Source organism: Sceloporus undulatus, chromosome 7 (genome assembly GCF_019175285.1).
Source record: "Sceloporus undulatus isolate JIND9_A2432 ecotype Alabama chromosome 7, SceUnd_v1.1, whole genome shotgun sequence".
Taxonomy (NCBI): Eukaryota; Metazoa; Chordata; class Lepidosauria; order Squamata; family Phrynosomatidae; genus Sceloporus; species Sceloporus undulatus.
The window spans coordinates 24,768,998-24,788,977 of NC_056528.1; the positions used below are offsets into that span (position 1 = coordinate 24,768,998).

General features: G+C 44.9%; 1 protein-coding gene across 1 annotated transcript in view; it reads left to right on the forward strand.

The window, feature by feature from the left end:
- The window catches only part of CSNK1G2 (casein kinase 1 gamma 2), a 32,019-nt gene that overhangs the window by 1,670 nt on the left and 10,369 nt on the right, over positions 1–19,980 (forward strand). The window contains 2 exon segments of the mRNA XM_042479954.1: positions 13,618–14,200; positions 19,057–19,097. Of these exon segments, the coding sequence (XP_042335888.1) occupies positions 14,014–14,200; positions 19,057–19,097 (228 nt within the window). The 5' untranslated portion in view covers positions 13,618–14,013.

Sequence of the window (19,980 nt, forward strand, 5' to 3'; positions counted from 1 at the left end):
TGGAAAATAAGAAGAGGCCAGAAATGGCATTTTGGGAGGGGGACATCTGCCAACATTGCCCCCCAGTTGGGTTCATTTGAAGAAACAGGTGAAGGAGGAAAAGGACTAAAGAGACAGATGCTGCTTTCTTGGCCTCTTCCATTTGTCTCCTTCCTCTGCTTTGTTTGCTAGGACTTTGGATCCAGAGGAACCAGGCCTTAGCATTTTCTTTTCCCCCTTCTTTATCTAGATAACCTCAATCTTCTCTCTCTCTTCCCTATTGCAGGGCTGTTTGGGGCTTACACCTTTCCTAAAAGGAAACTGTATATATACATGTGTGTATGTATTATATACAATCTCAGCCCCAGGAAACCATTGGAGGTTTATTTGGGGTTCACTAACCAACTGTTGCAATGTTGATTCCTGAAGAAATATCCCCCCCCCCAAAAAAAACCCATCCTTATATGTATTTGTATTCCGCTCTTTCCCCCAGAACTGGGGCTCTTGCAATAAAACAATAGAGAAACAAAGGAAGAACAAATGGAGGGAGAAATGTTTCCCCCAAATCAACATTGCAACAGTTGGTTAGTAAACCCCAAATAACCCTCCAATGGTTTCCTGGGGATGAGAGACAGATAGAATGTATGTATGTATGTATGTATCACGGACATATATACGCATATATGTATCACACACACACATATCACAAACATATATACACTTATACACACACATATACACAGAATATATATATCACAAACATACACACACATATGTATCACAAACATACACACACACATATATATCACAAACATATATACACACACACATATATATATATACACACACACACATATACACATATATATGCCCACACATATACATAGAATATATAAATATACACACACACACATATACATATTATAAATATATGTACACACACACACATATATACGCACACATACATATATACAGACATATATATATATGCCCACACATATACATAGAATATATAAATATACACACACACACACACGTATACATATAATAAATATATGTACACACACATATATACAGACATATGTATGCACACACATATACTGTACATAGAATATATATATACACACATCTCTGAAGATGCCAGCCACAGATGCTGGTGAAATGTCAGGAAGAAACTTTTCTGGGACATGGCCACATAGCCCCCAAAACCCACAAAAACTACACACACACACACACACACACACAGAGAGAGAGAGAAAATAGAGAGAGAGAGACATATATACATATATAAAAGGAAGGAAGAATAAAATAGCTGAGAGATATAGCTTGAAGACCCATGGCCCTTTTCCCTTCCTTTTTCCCAATCAATCTTTCATATGATTTGGCCTTGCAAAAAATAAATGTGCAAACGGTGCTTAAGAAGTGGATCAGGAATTAATTAATAATGCCCGTCGTATTATTATTATTATTATTATCCTTTTTGGTCGGAACAAACACGGTTTCCCCTTCTCCTTTTTGTTTAAAGATAACATAAATGCCTTGCATTCAATCCTTTCTGCCTCCTCCGCATCCTCCTCTCTAAGGAGCCTCTGTGTCCTTTTATCTAGATGACATGTTTTTAATTTCTGATCATTAATTTGGCCCTTGTTGGGGAGCATTGCCTGGGTTTGCGGCGGATAATAAAGCCATCTGATATAATGCGCTGGGCTGTGACATTCTGTCTGCTTGTATATTGCTTTATCAATGCGTTTCTGGAGCTAGTTTTATGGGTTTGTCTTTCGTGTGTGTCATATTTTATTGTTCCGTTGAGCGGAGAGATGAAGCTGGGGCTCCATGGACCAAGAGAACAACCCTCCAGGAAGTCCATAAGGAACAAGCCTCCAAGAGAATAGCTTTGAAAGTAAAGACAGGGAGCGGAAGAAGTTTAGAAACGGAGGAAAAAGAATATGTGGGAGCCCTCTTCTTCGGTCAGAAAGGAACTTGAAAGCTAAGTTTAGAAACTTGGCAAGATTTGTTCAGAGGAGGTTTGCCATTGCCTTCCACTGAGGCTGAGAGAGTGTGGCTCATTTAAGGTCACCCAATGGGTTTCCATGGCCGAGCAAAGATTCGAACCCTGGTCTCCAGGGTCCGACACCATGCCGCCATATTGTATTTTCCTCTTCCCCCTCTTTTTCTCCTTCCAAACTTGTCGTCGCCGCAACCAAAAAACACGCATCGTCACCTCCGAGATCTTTTCCTCTGTCCTCCGAAGAACCCTGTGAGGTAGGCTTAGGCTGAGAGTTAGCGACTCTGTCCAAACGTGGCTTTCCTTAACAATGCTGGGTTTGTAGTGTTAAAACCATCTCCTAGTTTTAGCTAAGAGAGCCAACATGGTGTAATGGTTTGAGTTTTGGACTAGGAGACCAGGGTTCGAATCTCAGCTCGGCCATGAAACCCACTGAGTGACCCGGGGCAAGTCACACTCTCTCAGCCTCAGGGGAATTCAGTGAATAACTCCGAACAAATCTTGCCAAGACAACCCTGTAATTATGGTTCCTTAAGGTTGCCGTAAGTCGGAAACAGCTTGAAGGCACACAACAACAACAACTACTACTACTTTAGCTTTGAAACACTTTGGCCTATGAGATAGCAAATGCTTTTCTAACATTGCGTAGGCATTTTGAACCCAGGTCCAAAGGGGCACTCATAGCCGTTGTCACGCGTCAAGAGTTTTTATGTCTGCTTTTCAGGGGGGGAAGTTTTTTTAATGACTAGGCAGGCCTGTGTTTCTATGGGAAAGGCTTTCCCCCATGTATATAGTGTGGAAATCGCACAAAAAGTGTGACATGAAAGCGCATGGATGGTTGTATCGTCTCTGGGGTTTCTCTAGGAATTATCACAAGTCTCTGTTGTTGCTGTTGTTGTTGCCTCTATTAGAAGTCAAGGTTCTTAAGGGAAGGGCTTTTAAGAGGGTGATGCGTTGGTTTAAACTGTTCTTGTTGTGCACCTTCAAGTTATGTGACATCAAGTTGTGTGACATCAAGTTACGATGTACCCCTTTGGACTTATGGCAATCTTAAGACCATAAGCCATGGGGTTTTCTTGGCAAGGTTTGCCATTGCCTTCCCTTGAGGCTGAGAGTGTGTCACTTGCCCAGGGTCACCCAGTGGGTTTCATGTCCGAAGGGGGATTCGAACCCTGGTCTTGTGTGTGTGTGTGTGTGTGTGTGTGTGTGTGTGTGTGTACTGTCACTCAATAACTACCTTTCCAATGTCACGGCAAGGTGATACATATATTTTTCAAGTAGTTTCCAGCTTTCTTTTTCATGCGCAGCCACGGCGAGCGCCCTGTTCTGGCAGAACGACTACACAACAAGCCTCCTCTGGTGCCGGAGCAAACTACAAATCCCTGAATGCTGCCATGGCAGTTAAAGCGGTGTCAAACTGGGTTATAATTCTGCTGTGCGGATGCAGCCTCCGTGGGTTTCCATGGGATTTGAACCCTGGCCTCCAGAATCGTACTCCAATGCTCAAACCACTCAGTACTCATATTAATAATCATATTGTGAGGATCGTAGAGGAGGCCTTTGGTTTGGCCGGGTGGCCGCCAGTTGCTAACCATTTCCAGCTTCTTACTTATTCAGTTTCAATTTTAATCTTCTTTTTAATAAAAGGTACAGAAAAGGAAAGCTTCCATGCGAGAGTTTTGGAGGAAAACGCAGCTCTTGCCCTTATCCTTGCAACCTTTTGTCACTCGGTCAGTTGGTTAGAAAAGGCTCCTTCTGTTCCTGGGGCCTGGGTTCCGGTCTCGACTCCCACACAAGAGGAGGCTTGCGATTGTCGTCACTGGAGCGAATAAAGGAGTGACTCAGTGCCTCCTTGGAAATGCCAGGGAGGCCTGAGCTGTTCCTGACCCCGCTCTGGATTAAATAAGGCAGAGACGGTTGGGATACTCTAACATCCATCATGCCTGGTCCTCTTGGGCACTGAGGCCCAGCCACACATTCGCTGGCGTGGCCAATTTTCTATGAGGCCTTTGGTATCCGCTGGGTTTTGCTTCCACGAAACACGCGGAATGCTATAAAATGGCCAAAAACAAGGTTTGCTTTGGGAATTCATATTATTCTTTGAGTATTTTCAAGCTGAAAGCATGGATAAAAAAAGTCTGGGTACAGAGAGCTGACTGCATCTATATTTTAATGCACCCGATCCTCCGTATCCACGGATTTGGCATCCAAGGATTCAACCGTCCGTGGCTTAAAAACATTCAGAATATTCAGAAATAATATAAATTGCCAAAGCAAACCTTGTTTTTGGCCATTTTTCTATAATGGATGCCATTGTATTCAATGGGACTTGAGCATCCATGGGTTTTGGTGTCCATGGAGCGTCCTGGAACTGAACCCCAGCAGATACCAAGGCCCCACTGTAATAAAAGCTCAAAGGTGCCATTGTCTGTCTGATCTTGGAAGCTAAGCAGGGTCAGCCCTGGTTAGTGCTTGGATGGGAGGCCACTGACAAATACCAAGTGGAGGAGGCTCTGTTTCAGAGGAAGGGAACTGGCAAAACCGCCTCTGAGAACTCCTGTGAAATTCATGGGGGTTGTTGTCATGAGACGCACAATTCGCACGCACACGCAATTCAAAGCCAGGTAGTTCCAGCTGTTCCTAAACAACCAGAGCTTTAAAATCCTGCTCCGATCCTCCAGATGCTTTGGACTTCAGCTCCCAGAATCCTAGACTGTTGGCTCAAGATGGCTGGGGCTTCTGGGAGCTAAAGTCCAAAACGCTTGGAGGACTAAAGTTTGAGCATCATCTAAATCAGCCCAAACTTTGGTCCTCCCATTTACTTTTGGACTCTATGGTCAACATCCACCAGAAGTTGACCATAGAGTTGCGCTACAAATGCCTAGAGGGATGTTTTCTCTAGGGATTCCTAGGCCAGTGTTTCCCAAACTTTGGTCCTCCAGATGCTTTGGACTTCAACTCCCAGAATCCCTTGCAGTTGGCCAAACTGGCTGAGGCTTCTAGAGTTGGAAGTCCAAAATACCCAGAGGACCAAAGTTTGGGAATCACTGCTCTAGGCCCTCCAGACACAACTCTTATGGTCAACACCCACCAGACGCTGACCATAGAACTGCACTCTAAATGCCTAGAGGGGTGTTTCTTCTAGGAATCTCTAGGTCCTCCAACAGGACTCTATGGTCAACTTCTCTCTTAAGGACCTAGAGATTTCTAGGGAGAACCTATTAAGTGGTACCCCGGGTTACGAAAATAATTCGTTCCGCCGCCGCGTTCGTAACCCGAAATGCTTCGTAAGCCGAAAAAGCCATAGGCGCTAATGGGGAAAAGCCGCGCTTTCGTGCGAAATAGCGCCGAAAAGCACCAAAAAATTTTTCGTAACCCGAAAAAACCTTCGTAACCCGGAACAGTTTTTTCCTATTGATTTTTTTCGTAACCCGGAAATTTCGTAAGGCGGCGCATTCGTATCCCGGGGTACCACTGTAAGTAATCGAAGATGCAGATGAACAAAGCCACAAAAGTCAAAGCTGCAAATGTGGAGGGCTGAGCGTACAATTATTATTGTTGTCATTGTTGACGTTGTTGTTGTCCTTCTTGTTGTACTTCTTGTCGTTCTTTGCTGTTGTTATTCTTGTTGTTTTTCTTATTGTTGTCGTTCATCTAACTGTTATCATTATTCTTATTGTTGTGGTCATTATTATTGTTTTTCCTATTATCATTCTCATCCTTGTTGTCATTATTATTGTTGTTCTTATTACTGTCATTCTTGTTCTTGTTGTCATTATTGTTATTATTATTATCATTCTCATTCTTGTTATCGTTTTTGTTCTTATTATCTGTCTCATTCTTGTTATCGTTTTTGTTCTTATTATCTTTCTCGTTCTTGTTATTGTTGTTTGTATTATTATTATTATCATTCTCGTTCTTGGTGGTGTTGTTCTTATTGTTAGGTCTGCTTTGGCCGGGTCTCAGCGTTGCAACTATTCCTGGCCGTTGCAGCGATTCTCATATATATTTGTGTTTGCGAGGGAGTGTGAGGAGACACAGGCCCGATTGTGAGTCCGAGGCAGGAGCGGCGGAGTGTGTATCAATCGCCTCCATTCACAGCTGCCCGTCTGTCCGTCCATATTTCTCGTGCCAAACGGCGGGCGCGGCGTTTCTCCCGTGGCGCGTGGCTTCAGAAACAGCTGGGCCACACCAGGGCCGTCATGGCAGACGAGTCTCGCTGGGCGGAAAGCCAACCGCGACTGGGTTTTGTGTATCTTTCGACAACACAGTTTCCAACACACGCACATACATGGATATAGAGTCTCTTCACAATGATAAGCAGCGCTTCTACTCTCAAGGCGTCTGTAGCATCTTGGGATCTGTAGTACAACAAGGCACTTGGCCTTCTCTGCCAGGGAGTTTGTGCTTCAAAGGAACGCATTAGATTTTGCTGTTGTTGTTGTGCGCCTTGGAGTCGCTTCCAGCGTATGGCGAGCCTATTGTGGAGTTGTTCCAGGAGGTTTGCCCTTGCCTTCCTCCAAAGCTGAGAGAATGTCACTTCATGGGTTTCATGGCCAAGCCAGGATTCGAACCCTGGACTCCAGAGTCGTAGTCCAAGATTCAAATCACAACACCACACTGGCTGTTGTTTGTTGTGTGTCTTCAAGTTGTTTGCGACTTATGGAGACCCTATGATGGGCTTTTCTTGGCAAGCTTCCTCAGAAGGGGTTTGCCGTTGCTTTCTTGCAACTATAAACCGCTCTCTTCTCAATTCTCATTTTCCTTTTGAAATTTGCTGGGAAATGTTATTCGTTACAGACTATAAACCCAATTATTTTGCTTTTGAAATTTGTTAGGAAATGCTGTTTGCTACAATTATAAACCACAAATGTTCCCAGTTCTTCTTTGGCATTTGAAATTTACTAGTAAGCGTTATTCCTTGCAACTACTGTATAAACCACTCTGTTTCCAGTTCCTACGTTGCTTTTGAAATCCATATCCTATTGCTATTGGAAATGGCTACAGGCATTTATTTGGAGCTTCAAAATCTGGGTTTTCCCGTTTTTGGAAACATTTTTGGACCCATTTTTGGGGGGGTGCAATGGAGAGGGGCGACTGTGTTCTCTCTCAAGTTGCTGTTGTTGTTGGGTGCCTTACTGACTTTCGGCAAAAGAAAGGCAAATCTATCATGGGGTTTTCTTGGTTTGTCCAGAGGTTTGCCATTGCCTTCCCTTGAGGCTGAGAGAGTGTGACTTGCCCTAGGTCACCCAGTGGGTTTCATGGTCGAGCTGGGAATCGAACCCAGGTCTCCAGAGTCACAATCCAGCACTCAAAGCACTGTGCCACACTGGCACTATTGCACTATTTTCATGGTAAGATTTGTTCTGAGGAGGCTTGGCATTGCCTTCCTTTCTGAGGCTGAGAGAGTGTGACTTGGCCAAGGTCAAGGGGTTTCCCTTAGGATTGCTGTATGTCAGAAATGACTTGAAGGCACACAACAACACTACACACAAATCCTGTCTCTCTCTCTCAGTCACACACAAATACTTTTTCTTTGCTTGGTTTTGGCACGCAAGTGGTTTGAATATTGGATTACAACTCTGGAGACCAGGCTTTGAATCCTCACTTCGTTGAGTCTGGCTGACCTTGGGCAAGTCACACTTTCTCAGCCTCAGAGGACAGCAAGGACAAATCCCCTCTGAACAAATCTTGCCAAGAAAACCCTATGATAGGGTTGTCATAAGTTGGAAATGACTGAAAGTACACAACACACACATACATCTCCTGTTATGTTTGGCACGAAACCTCAAGTCACGCTCTCTCAGCCTCAGAGGATGGCCATGGCAAACCTCTTCCGAAGAAATCTTGCAAGGAAAACCCCAGGATAGATCTGCTTTAGGGTCGCCATAAGTCAGAAATGACTTGAAGGCAACCCAAAGAAAGGACCTAGGAATCTTGAAACATTGCACAGGTTTTTATGCCTCACTTAATTTGCACAGATTTTTGTGTCTCGATCAAACAAAGCCATTCCCAAAATTTCAGATATTGGAGGGTTGGTTTTCTAGCCAGCCAGGTTACATGCCTTGTAGGTTGTTGCTTTTCTGGAAAGAGAGCTGGCTTTGGTTTCAACAGCGGAGTTGTTTTACTGCTCTCCGGAGGCCAGAACAAGCAGAGACGGTTAGAGAGCCGTGTTCGAAAGATGGCCTTTTACTCCAGGGAAGGAAACCCGAAACCCTACGGAGAGATTATTTGGGCCGGGAGGGATTCCCTGACACATAATCCCCAGCTACAGATTGGTGAGAAAATCCTTCAAGATCACTTTGGATAACCCTTGATCACTTCCGTACTTGCTTTCCCTGCCTTTTTTTGGATCCGTCTTTGCAGGGTTTTACAGTATTTGATTTGCATGAGTGTGTGTTGTGTGTGTGTGTGTGTGTGTGAGAGGCAGACGGTTGTCTCATGTTCATGAGTATGTTTCATTATTTTTAGAACTTTTCCTGCCTTTCGGTTCCCGTGCTAAATAATATTTGTTCCATTGCAAGACCTTCGGTTCCCTTTGGTATCGCGTGGCATATAATCCAGGTTGCCAGCTCAGGATTGCTCCAGGATCCAAACCTAGGACCTGGTGATGGCCTTAAGCATCGTACACCAAGTACCAACCACAGTTGTGGCGTTGTGGTTTGAGTGTTGGACTACAGCTCTGGAGACCAGGATTCGAATCCTCGCTCAGCCATAGAAAACCCCACTTGGACAAGTAAGTCACACTCTTTCAGCCTCCGGGGAAGGGACTGGCAAACCCCTTCTGAGCAAATTGTGACAAGAAAACCCCATGATAGGTTCGCCTTAGGGTTGCCATAGGTCAGAAATGACTTTGAAGGCACACAACAATGACAACAGTCATTGAAATTGGACTGCTGTAACCTTCACAACCTGGGGCTTCCCTTGGAGACTTTCTGGAAGTTATAGGAGTTGGAGAATGGATTAAAGCTGGGAAACAGCTCCTACCATCAAGACGTTTTTCCTAAATACTTCTTACCATATCTGAAACCCACCAAAAATGGAAGGACCACCACCTTCTGAGCCCATCTATTCATTGTGAAACAGTTCTACCATCAAGAAGTTCTTCCTAATATTTAGGTGGGATCTCATATCTTGTGTCATTTCCATCCATTAGCTCCCTAACTTTGGTCCTTGGGGTATATTGGACTTCCATCTCCCAGGTTGGCCCAACAGTCAGGAATACTGGGAGTTGAAGTCCAAAACATCTGGAAGACCAAAGGTAGGGAACCACTGGATGATAATGACACAAGAGATGAGATCCCACAAAAGTATTAGGAAGACCTTCTTGATGGTAGGAACTGTTTCGTGTTGAGTAGATGGCCTTAGAAAGTGGTGGACTCCCCATCTTTGGAGGGTTTGGGACATGATCAGCAATGTTTAATCTTTACATCCTCATCTCCTGCTTGGAGATGACTCACAAAAACTAGGAAAGTCAGAGCCAGCCTTGAAATTTGGCATTTCCTCTCCCCCTCTATTCCCCTTGAAAGAAGAAACCCAAAAATTATGGACGGTGGGAGGCCGATCCTGCCTTATTTTAGCCGTCTGGGAAAACAGAGGCGGCATTCATGCACCATGTATTCCTGGATTGTGAGCCAGGAAAGTGTTGAGGTAGGTGTTGGCTTGCTAAGGTGTGCGCTCTTTCCAAAAATTGGTTGGTTGTGTGGTTTGGGGCGGGTGAGTCCCGAATAAAGGGTGACACACTTTTCTTGTGGGCAAAAAACCACAATCGATCCCTCCTCCTTTTGCATATGTCGCTCTTGAACTGTCCCAGTTCTGCCAGCAGAATTGTGCTTCCTTTTGCATTTCTGGGTTTGTGTATATGTTTGTGTGCGTGTGTGTTTTTCTTTCCCACAAAGCTTTGGAGGGGTGGGGGGGGGGGGGTTGTTTTTCAGTTGATCTCCTGCCAAAATTTGGGCTTTTTGGTGAAAGGGGTGTATATACATATATATATATGGCTGGAAGAAGGGAGTGAGTTTAGTCTTGTGTTAGACACAACAGCCTCTGGGGAGGAAACCAGCGAAGTCAACACACACCAGCGTTTGAATTGGAACTGGAAAAAGATCAACTATGCTAAAGGGAACTAAAAAGGGTTTTTTTCCTCCCCTTGTTGTTGTTGCTAACCAATCTGGGATTATATTTCCAGACGTGGCAGAGAGGCTGGTTGCCTTCTGAACGTTTTCCAGGGAGAGAAGGAAAAGCGCATTATCCTGGTGGTTTTATTCCTATTAATGGTTGAATCTCCATCACCCAAAAAATCCCCATTTTCTCCCAACAGTCCTCCAGTGTTTGGGCTACAATTCCCATCATGTGGGGACCAGGTTGGCAGCAGCACCCACCATCCTTCACCATTGACTAGGCAGGCTGGGGCTGACAGGAGCTGCAGTACAACTAGAAGGATATACTTTGTCTACTTCTGCTAGTCTTCCTTTAAACCTTGCAAACGTGACTCACATCTCTCTGTAAAATCTCCTTGACAAAAGGCATGCTCTCGGGGCCTGAATTCGGGTTCACCCACCCAGCTGCCCTTTGACTTGTCCCTGACATGACACTTTCTTCTCTCTGCTTTGCTTCTGAGCCTTGCATCTTTCCAGAACATTTCGTTCCTCTCCTGGGATCAACCGCCTTTTGTTTCGTCTCCCGAAAAAAACACCGTTTGCAAGAACCCTCTAAGCCTATCTTTGATGCTTTAAACAAAAACCGTACAAGGACGGAAAACAGATACTTTGACCCATGGCCCTCTCTTGTTCTCGCTGGGTTTTAAGAGGCTCTCCTGGTCTTGCAAAGTCAGACTTAGCTTGGGGTTGCTTCCAAGCAGAGTCCTTTGCAAGAAAGTGCTGCTGAGTGACCTACAAAGCCCTCTAAGGCCAAGGTCCAGTCTGTCCAGTGCGCCACATCTCCCCAGATAAGCCTTTGTGGACACTCAGACCCACAGGTTTTTGCGGCTTTTTGATTATCCATGGATTTGATTAATATGTTCTCTCTAGGAATATCTAGGTCCTCCAGCGCAACTGGTCAGCCTTAACCAAAAATTGCACTGAAGGACCTAGATATTCCTAGAGAGAACACTCCACTAGGCATTTGTAGCTCCTCCAGTGCATCTCTATGGTCAGTGTCTGCCAGATGTTGACCACAGAGTTGCACTGGAGGACCTAGAGATACCTCTTAGGTAGGATTTTTGGTATTTGTGGTTTTCCCACATTCACGGGGGTCCTGTGCCCCAACCTCAGCGAATGTGGAGAGATGGGTGTAGTAAATGATGCAATGATTTGGGGTTACAGAGAGCCAGCATGGCATAGTGGTTTGACTCTGGAGTCCAGGGTTCGAATCCCAGTGCAGCCATGGAACCTCACTGGGCAAGTCACACTCTCTCAGCCTCTGAGGAACCTGGCCTGCTTCCTCAGAGACATGGAGCATAAGACTTGGGTAATTTGCAAAAATTTGCTTGCTGAATCAGGCCGAGAGGGGACTAGAATTAAAGCTGGAAGGGTCGAGACCTCTGGAGATATCAGCTCTGGCTGATTTTGGGGATGGCTCTGGAGTCTGCAAATCTGGAGGAATCCTTGTTATTTTCTTGAGCCCTTGTTTTGCGTTTTTGGCAAAGTTGCAAGAAACAGAACCCACAAGTCTTGTCAGGGAGGGAGGAAGACAAGCCTCCCTTCTTTCCAGCCACGGAGGACTTTTTAGCTCTTCTATTTATTTTCACAGCCAGCTTCCATACACACGCATGCAGCACGCTTACACAAAGTACTTTTTGGTGCATAAATGTTTGGTTGTATTTTGGGGGGGTCCCCCCCCCCCCCCGTGTATGTCTGTGGCCAGACTTGATCCGCAGATCTGGGAATTGGAGGTTTGGACTTCTCACTTGCTGAAACCCCCTTCATAAAAGCTTATAGCCTCCTTTCCCCGTCGTCCCCTGTTTTATCCTCGGGTTTAAAGAAGCTTTTAAATAAGGAACCCTTTAAAATATTTTGTGTATTTCTGCTTGTGAGGTATTGAGGCGAATAAGGGGGCTTTCAGTTTCCCTTCGCTGCCACCCTGGATGCTGTTGCATTTAAAGGGTTTAGGGCACAATTTGGGAGGGACCCCTAAGGGCCATATAGCCAAACCCCGCTGCTGAAGACAACCATTGCTACCCAACCGTTTCCCAAAGTATCGCCTTGTAATTATTATTTTAATCCAAGATTCATCAAGCCTTTCTCTCAGTAAAAAGGAGGGTTAGTAGGGAGGAGAGGTAATTCTACGATTCCACACATGCAGAGAGAGGTTTTTGAAGGAAGGCACACGTCCGTTAATCTGGATTAAGAAAAGGCATCTCTCGGAAGAGTTGAGAGAGGAAAAAGCAGTCGGTTCCTGAAGGATTATCACGGAGTCGTGGGAGGGAAAACCTGATCATCTTTCAGAATTAAAGGGAGAACAAGGGAGCAAACAGTGTAGATGACGCTGGAGGGGGGGAAAGGAGAGATTGAATGATGGTTTTGCATTTTAAGATCAAGAGGGGGAATGAAACCCCATCCTGTATATAGAATAGATGGGAAAACCTGGGGATAAAGCAAGGAAATTCCTATTTACCGCCTTCCTACTCAGTAAGGAGTACCATCCTTTCTTTCGCCTAACAACATACGATGTAGACCATCATTCTTTATACATAATTTATACTTTAATTATTTTTATATCCCTGTCTTTGCAGGCAGCAGTTATAGAGTATGATAATGCCAGGTCTCTGTCCCAAGACAGGGAAACGAAGGGGAGACGGAATATCTGAAAGAATAAAATACACAGTTATTGCATACCTTAAAGCCAGCATATCTGGTGTGTTAATTCTGACGTTAAAAAATAATCCAGGGAGGAGACCCTCCTTCCTCAATGGATTGATCATTTTAACCAATTAATTGGTTACCGATTTGATCTGCCCTTTATGAAAACCCTTTCAACATGCTTTGTCGGAGGGATTGCGTTTTGACCACAACATGGGGGTCCTGAGGCCACAAAAGCGTGATCCAAGGTCCTGCCATAACCACACACTTCCCCAGGTTGCAATCCCATTGTTTTAACTGCTTTTTTCAAATGGTTGCAAATCAGTGTTTTGATATAACTGTTCACTGAAGTCTTTTTCAACTGTGCTGAAACTCATATAAGCCGCTTTCAGGTCTCATATTGGGGGAAATACCCCAATCAATTAGTTTAATCAGGACGTCAGGCACTCCCCGATGCTAATGGTGTCTCATGTGCCCCTCATACTTCTATCTGTCCTTCTGCCACCATTTTCTCCCCTGACTTATTTCATAAAATCGTAGATTCTTAGAGTTGGAAAGGACCCCAAAGCCATCTAATCCAACCCCAACAGGCAGGAATACAGTTACAGCAATCCTAAAAGATGCCCATCCAAAAAATGGAAAGTCCACCAGTCTTGAACACCTCTTATGGTAAAAGAAAAGTTCTTCCTAACATTTGCCAAGAAAACCCTATGAAAGATTCGTCTCAGGGTTGCAATAGGTCAGAAATGGCTTGAAAGTACACAACGTCTAATTGGGATTTTTTTTCATATAATTTGAATTCGTGCAATATAATCGCTCTCTTTTCTTCCTCCTCAGCGCTATTCCTCAGTTTGGAAGTGACAACGGTCCACCGTGGGACAGGGTCTTCTCTCTGCCATGATGACGTCTCCATCGTGTGACCGGTTGGATGTCCCGACTGGAGTCCCAGCAGATGCAGCGCGAGGGCTACCGTTCCACTAGCCTGGCTCATGCGGGTGGAGACTCACCCCGTATTCGCGATGGTTTATTGACGCCCGGGATGGTTTATTAACCGAGACGATTCCTGCTTTGGGGTCTCCTCCTTGGTTCTTTTCCTCCCCTGCCCCCTAATCCTCCCCCGCCCTCCCCAGGACCCTTCGCCCCGCCCCTTCCCTCCCCAGCCAAACGTTTCATCCGTCTTGGGATTTGCATGGCAGCGGCGTAACCGTGGAGAGGCCGGGGTATCACAAACTTATGGATTTTGATAAGAGAGGAGGGAAAGGGGACAACGAGGAAGGCCGAAGGATGTCTAAAACGGGCGGGGGACGGAGCACGCACGGGGGACGGACGGCAGGGACCAACTCAGGAGTCTTAATGGTCGGACCCAACTTCCGAGTCGGGAAGAAGATCGGGTGCGGGAACTTCGGGGAGCTTCGGCTAGGTGAGTCGGGCGGCGCCGAAATCTCCCGTTTTTACAATTAGTCGGTTTAATCTGATTTGGTTTCAAGGAAACGCCAATGGTCTGATTTACAAAAAACAAACACCCTGCAATTGATAAGTGACTGTTGATTATCATCAGGAAAATAAGGTTGTCTGATGAACTCTCAACACATATTTGTATTTATCTTTATTATACGCATTTATAATATTGTATACGCAGGTTGGGGCAAAAGTCACGAGACAGTTATCGATGATGGATATCCATTGAAAAGCTGGGATAACATACCTATCAATTAATGCATAGGCATCAATTTCTTCATCTGGTGTGACCACAGAACAATAATCTGGCAATCCTGAGAATCTCTTTCCCACCACCTTAATACATTAATAAATACTTATTTTTATTTATTTACTTCAAGGATTTATATCCCGCCTTTCTCCCACAATGGGGTTCAATAAAAATACAGAATAATTTAAAAAGTAAAAAGTAAAAAATGTTAATTACAAATGTTTAATAATCAATAATGCGTTAATAAATACATCTAATTGTCAAGTGACTTTTGCCCCCCCCCTCGCTCTGGAGACCAGGGTTTGGACCATCGCTCCGTTGTGGAAACCCACTTTGGGCAAGTCACACTCTCTCAGCCTCAGAGGAAGGCAGTGGCAACCCTCCTCTGAATAAATCATGAGAGCCAGCATAGTGGCATAGTGTTTTGATTGTTGAACTACGACTCTGGAGACCAGGGTTTGAATCCCCGCTCAGCCATAGAAACCCATTGTGGGACCTTGGGTGAGTCGCACTCTCTCAGCCCCAGAGGAAAGCAATAGCAAACTGCCTCTGAACAAACCTTGCCAAGAAAACCCCTGTGATAGATTTGCAGCAATGCAGAAATAAGGCCCTTTCAGCAGAAAATGCTTGTTCCATCCAAAGTCAGCTGCTGCCTTCTCTTCCTTTGGCAGCCTTTTGAGATTTGGGTGGTGGGTGAAGAGGAACGTTTGGCTAAATCCTGTCATTCGAATCAACAGGCCTTGGGTACCCAGGCGTTTCTTGACGCTGTGGGTTGAGGGCAGTTGGGATTTAGCCGCTGGATGTGTGCCAAATTAACCTTGCTCTGAGAGGCTGGGCCTAGCGCTTTGCAGCAGGGGATTCAGCTTAATCCATTTTGTGCCTGGATGCAGCCAGTTGCTTCAGTCTCTCTGCAGTTGGTGTTTTGGGGCTTTGTCGGATGCTTGGTTTTCCGTGCGTTTTTCGCAAGGGGACGGGATCCAAACTGGATCTTAGTAGGCTTATTCTTTCTCTCTCGGCCTCAGTGTTCCTCCTCTGTGAAATGGGTGGTGTTTGATCGAGTCTTTTGGCCCATTTGGACAGAAAGTCACAAATGACAAGTTACGTTCTTCCAGGAATTATTTGGGATGAGTTGCATTTCAAGGGGTAGCCATGTTTAGACATTTATAGCAAAGTATAACAACATGCAAAATCCATAAAAACTTTATTGTGCCAACCAGAAATGCACAAAATAGATGATGCAAGCTTTTGAAGCTCCACTAGCTTCTTCATCAGACAAAGTTGTTAAAAAATCATACAGGAGAAGGTGAGGGAAGACAATGTTAGAATCACAGGCCTACATTTTGTCAAGATGTTGTTGTTGTTAGTTGAGATGGTCTGGAGGCCATGACAACGAGTCATAAAAACCAGGCAATAAAATGTCAAGCTCCATTAGCAACAGAAAAAGTAACTAGCCCTTGAAATCCAGGCTCTTTCTGTCTCAGGTGAGGTGTTGTTGTTGCTGTTGTTGTGGTGCGCCTTCAAGTTGTATGCGATCATGAAGTTTTCTTTGCAAGATTTGTTCAGTGAAGGTTTGCCATTCCCTTCCTTTGAGGCCAAGAGTGTGTGACTTGCCCAAGGTTTCCATGGCCGGGCTGGGATTTGAACCAGGGTCTCCCAGTGTCCTGCTCCAATACTGAAACCATTTTGCCATTTTATGCACTACAATTTTGACACTATTGTGTAAGTGAAGCAATGTTTGTGTACACTGAACCATCAGGAAGCGAAGGTGTCACTTAATCTCAGCCACCAGAGAACCTTCCATTTTTCCTTAGCGCCAACTCCGCTTTGAAAAGCCTTAAAAGTCTAGAAACTTGGGTTTTGAAGGAAAATGGCATGAAGCAAGGATTGGAGGAAATAAAAAGAAAAAAAGGAATTTACCCAGGAGGGGGGGCAGCGGAAGACCCCCAGTGAGAAGGGGTCAGTGGAAATGCAGGGCAGCGTGTGATGCGCCTGTCTGTATATTTGCCTGACTGACCGTCCTGCGTTTGTGCCCCATTGCTGTGCGGGGAGGGAAGAGGATAATCCCTGGTATTTGAGAGGATGGAGAAGCAGCCTCTTAATACGCAGAAAGAGCGCATGGCGGGATGGCCAAGCGCACGCCTGCACTCTGGACACACAGACAGATGCTACTGGGAGGAACTGGGAACTCTGGAGCTGCGCAACAACACCAGTTTGCCTCCAGTGAGAGGTTTTTTGGGGGGGACTGCTGGGAGCATCGCACAACGGTGGCCCAAAGGAGGTGTAGCATCACCCTGACATAAATCCCCTTCCTCTTCACAGTTTTATTGGCCAGGGAGACTTGGGGCTGTGGGTCTCTTCCATGCCCCCAAAGAACTCATGGAAAGGGTGCCCAACATTTAGCAACAGATTTGGGATCATGTGCAATGAGGCCACGTCTCTTTCTCTTACAGTGGTGTCGCTCAAGTTATTCATGATTTAAGGCTATTTTTGATTTATTATGGGGTTTTCATGCCAAGATTTATTCAGAAGGGGTTTGCCAGCACCGTCCTCTGGGGCTGAAAGAGTTTGGCTTACTTGTCCAAGTGGGGTTTTCTATGGTTGAGCGGGCATTTGAACCCTGGTCTACAGAATCGTAGTCTTAAGACTCAAACTGCTGTGCCACGCTGGCTCTCAGATATGTGTGTGTGTGTGTATATATATATATATATATACACACACACACACACACACACACACACACACATACATATACATATATATACACACACACACTGTATATAATATATTCCTCAGGCTGCTAAGGAGTCGGGCAGAGCTTGAGGACGCCCAAACCTTGGAGAGCTGTCCATCAGAGGACACCCAACCCTTGTGTCCACCGGCTGAATCCTTGAAGTTCAAATCCATGTCTTCTATTCCCGTTACTTTCCTTATTTATTTATTTCTAAATGGAATACTTGGGAGTCTTTAGATGAAGAAGGTCACAGAGTGAGCCTGCCTGATGCATGGAAGCAGGTGTTGAGGAAAGCTTTGCGCTTGCTTACGGATCCGCAAGGACAAATTATTGGAGGGTGAGAGAAGAGAAAGCAAAGGGCCGCGTGATGACCGCATACATTCCTCTTTCCAGTCTCTGGGGGCTCCACATCCCAGGGTTTGCACGAAATCATGGAGGAACTGATATATTTAGGCAGTGAAATCTAGATTCCCCCTTCTCTTTTCTTCCGCCAGCAAACCACAGCATGACCCCTGGGTCCACGGGGCTGGTCATGGCGATTTCACTTATACACATCCAGGGGGGAAAGAGTCTCTCTAGGCATCTGGAGGTCCTCCAGCGCAAGTTTTCTTGTTCAGGGAGGAGGATTTGCCTTTGCCTTCCTCTGAGGCTGAGAGAGTGGGATTTGCCCCAGGTCACCATCTCCAGAATCATATTCGAACACTCATAGAATTTCAAAGTTGGAAGAGATGCCAAGGGTCTTCCAGTCCCAACCCTTTCTGCCATGCAGGAATGCATAGAATCCTAGAGATGGAAGGGACCCAAGGGTCTTCCAGCCCAACCCCCCCGATGGACATTCCTCCTGTTTAAAAACTTCCAGAGAAGGAGAGACTCAATCCACTACACCTTATTTCAAACTAAGAGTAAGGTTACGGGTTGAAGCTTGTTTGCAGAAGTGAGATTGTCCAACCAGGGATGAGGAAGTGGGTTCTCTTGGCGTGCGGTTTGTCCGGATCATCGCTTTGGATGGTCTCACTTTTGTTCTCTTACTTCTCTTTGTTTTCCTTCCTTTTCTACATCTTTGTGGCTACATTGGGGTCTCTTTCCTTTTTTAAGCAAAATACCGGTGAAATGACAATAAAGGAAACTGTTGTGTTTCCTCCCTTTCGATTCAGTGGAAAAGAGGGGGAAATAGAAACCAATCTGGTTAAGAAAAAACACACTGGAGCAAACCCATCACCTTCAGAACTTGATTTTTACCTAGCTTCATTTGAGAAAAAATGATGATGATGGAGCTTGGCGTTTGGATTACAACTTCCCAGAGTCCTCTAAGCAACCTGACTGCTATTTGGACCCAAGACTTGGAAAGGCATATTACTAAATACCAAATTCAGAATTATTCCAGGTCATATCATTTTCCATTTTCTGTGTATGGTTAGATGTTGAAGAAAGCTGATAGGAAATAGATCAACACGCTGGAAATGTGGTGCTGGGCAAAAGTTTTACGGATCCCATGGACTTCCCGAAAGACAAATAAATGGCTCCTAGAGTGAATTGAGCCCAAACTCTCTCAAAAAGCCCAAATGATTAAACAGAGGCTCTTGTAGTTTGAATATATCATGAGATGAGATGACACACTGGACAAGACAATATCTTATTTCAGATATTTCTATATCGCCTCCCAGCCCACAAGGGCTCCTGAGGCGCTGAATAAATAAAGTGAATTAGGACAGTACAAAGATAAAATGTTTAAAGACTCTTTAAGAACTTCTAAAAACCATCACAAAATGCAAACACAATACAGCTTCTCTTTTTTAGCTTAGTGTCTTTATCTTTTCTTCCTTTTCTTTTCCCGCAGGGAAGAACCTCTACACGAACGAATACGTAGCAATCAAGTTGGTAAGCTCCGTTCTCAGAAACTTCCGTCTTTGCATTTTGGAAATGCCCCTTTTTCTCCCTCTCTCCTTTCATCCAGTTGCGGGATGAGCTTGAAAACAGACATCCGAAGCCACCTTGGATTGGGTATATGGGGCAGCAGTGAAAAGGGAGGACTTTGTGTGTGTATTTTAACATTTGACCAGTCCTCAGACCAAGACCGGCATTCCTTCCAACATTTCACAGATAGAAACTGGGACACTTGCGGTCAAGTAATATCAGAATGCAGTCAAGATGGCAAAAGTTATGATTTATGAGAAAGAACAGACAAGCTAGGAGAGGCTGCAGCAGTTTGCTTTTGCCTAAACTGACTGGGAAGAGCACAATTCTGCTCCCTCCCAGTGCTGATTCGGTTAAAGGCAAACTACTTCTTGTACTTTAAACTTAGTTTGCAGCAAGTGAAGTAAGCTGAGGACAAAGCAGGAGGAGGAGAGAGAAGCTGGGACATTTTCAAAGAAATTGGAAAACAGGGAAGGGAAAGGATAACAAAATCTGGAATGACCTGCCAGATGAGATCCGCCGTATAACATCTTTGGAGGCCTTTAAGAAGGCAATAAAAATGGATCTCTTCCGGCAGGCCTTCCCAAACTGATCTCCTCAGAAATTCCACTCTCCATTTGTTTAGCTGTACCCACCGGACTTTAATCTCGATCTATTTTATTAACCATTCTATTGGGAATTGTTTTTAATGGTATTTTAGGGTGGGAGAGAGATAAGGGAACTAGGATCTAATATGTCCTGTTATGCTTTTATCTATTGAGATTCGTGTTTGGTTTTATTGTTCTTGTTTGCCGTTATCCACCTTGATCCAATACAGGGAGAGGTGGGATACAAATTATTACTATTA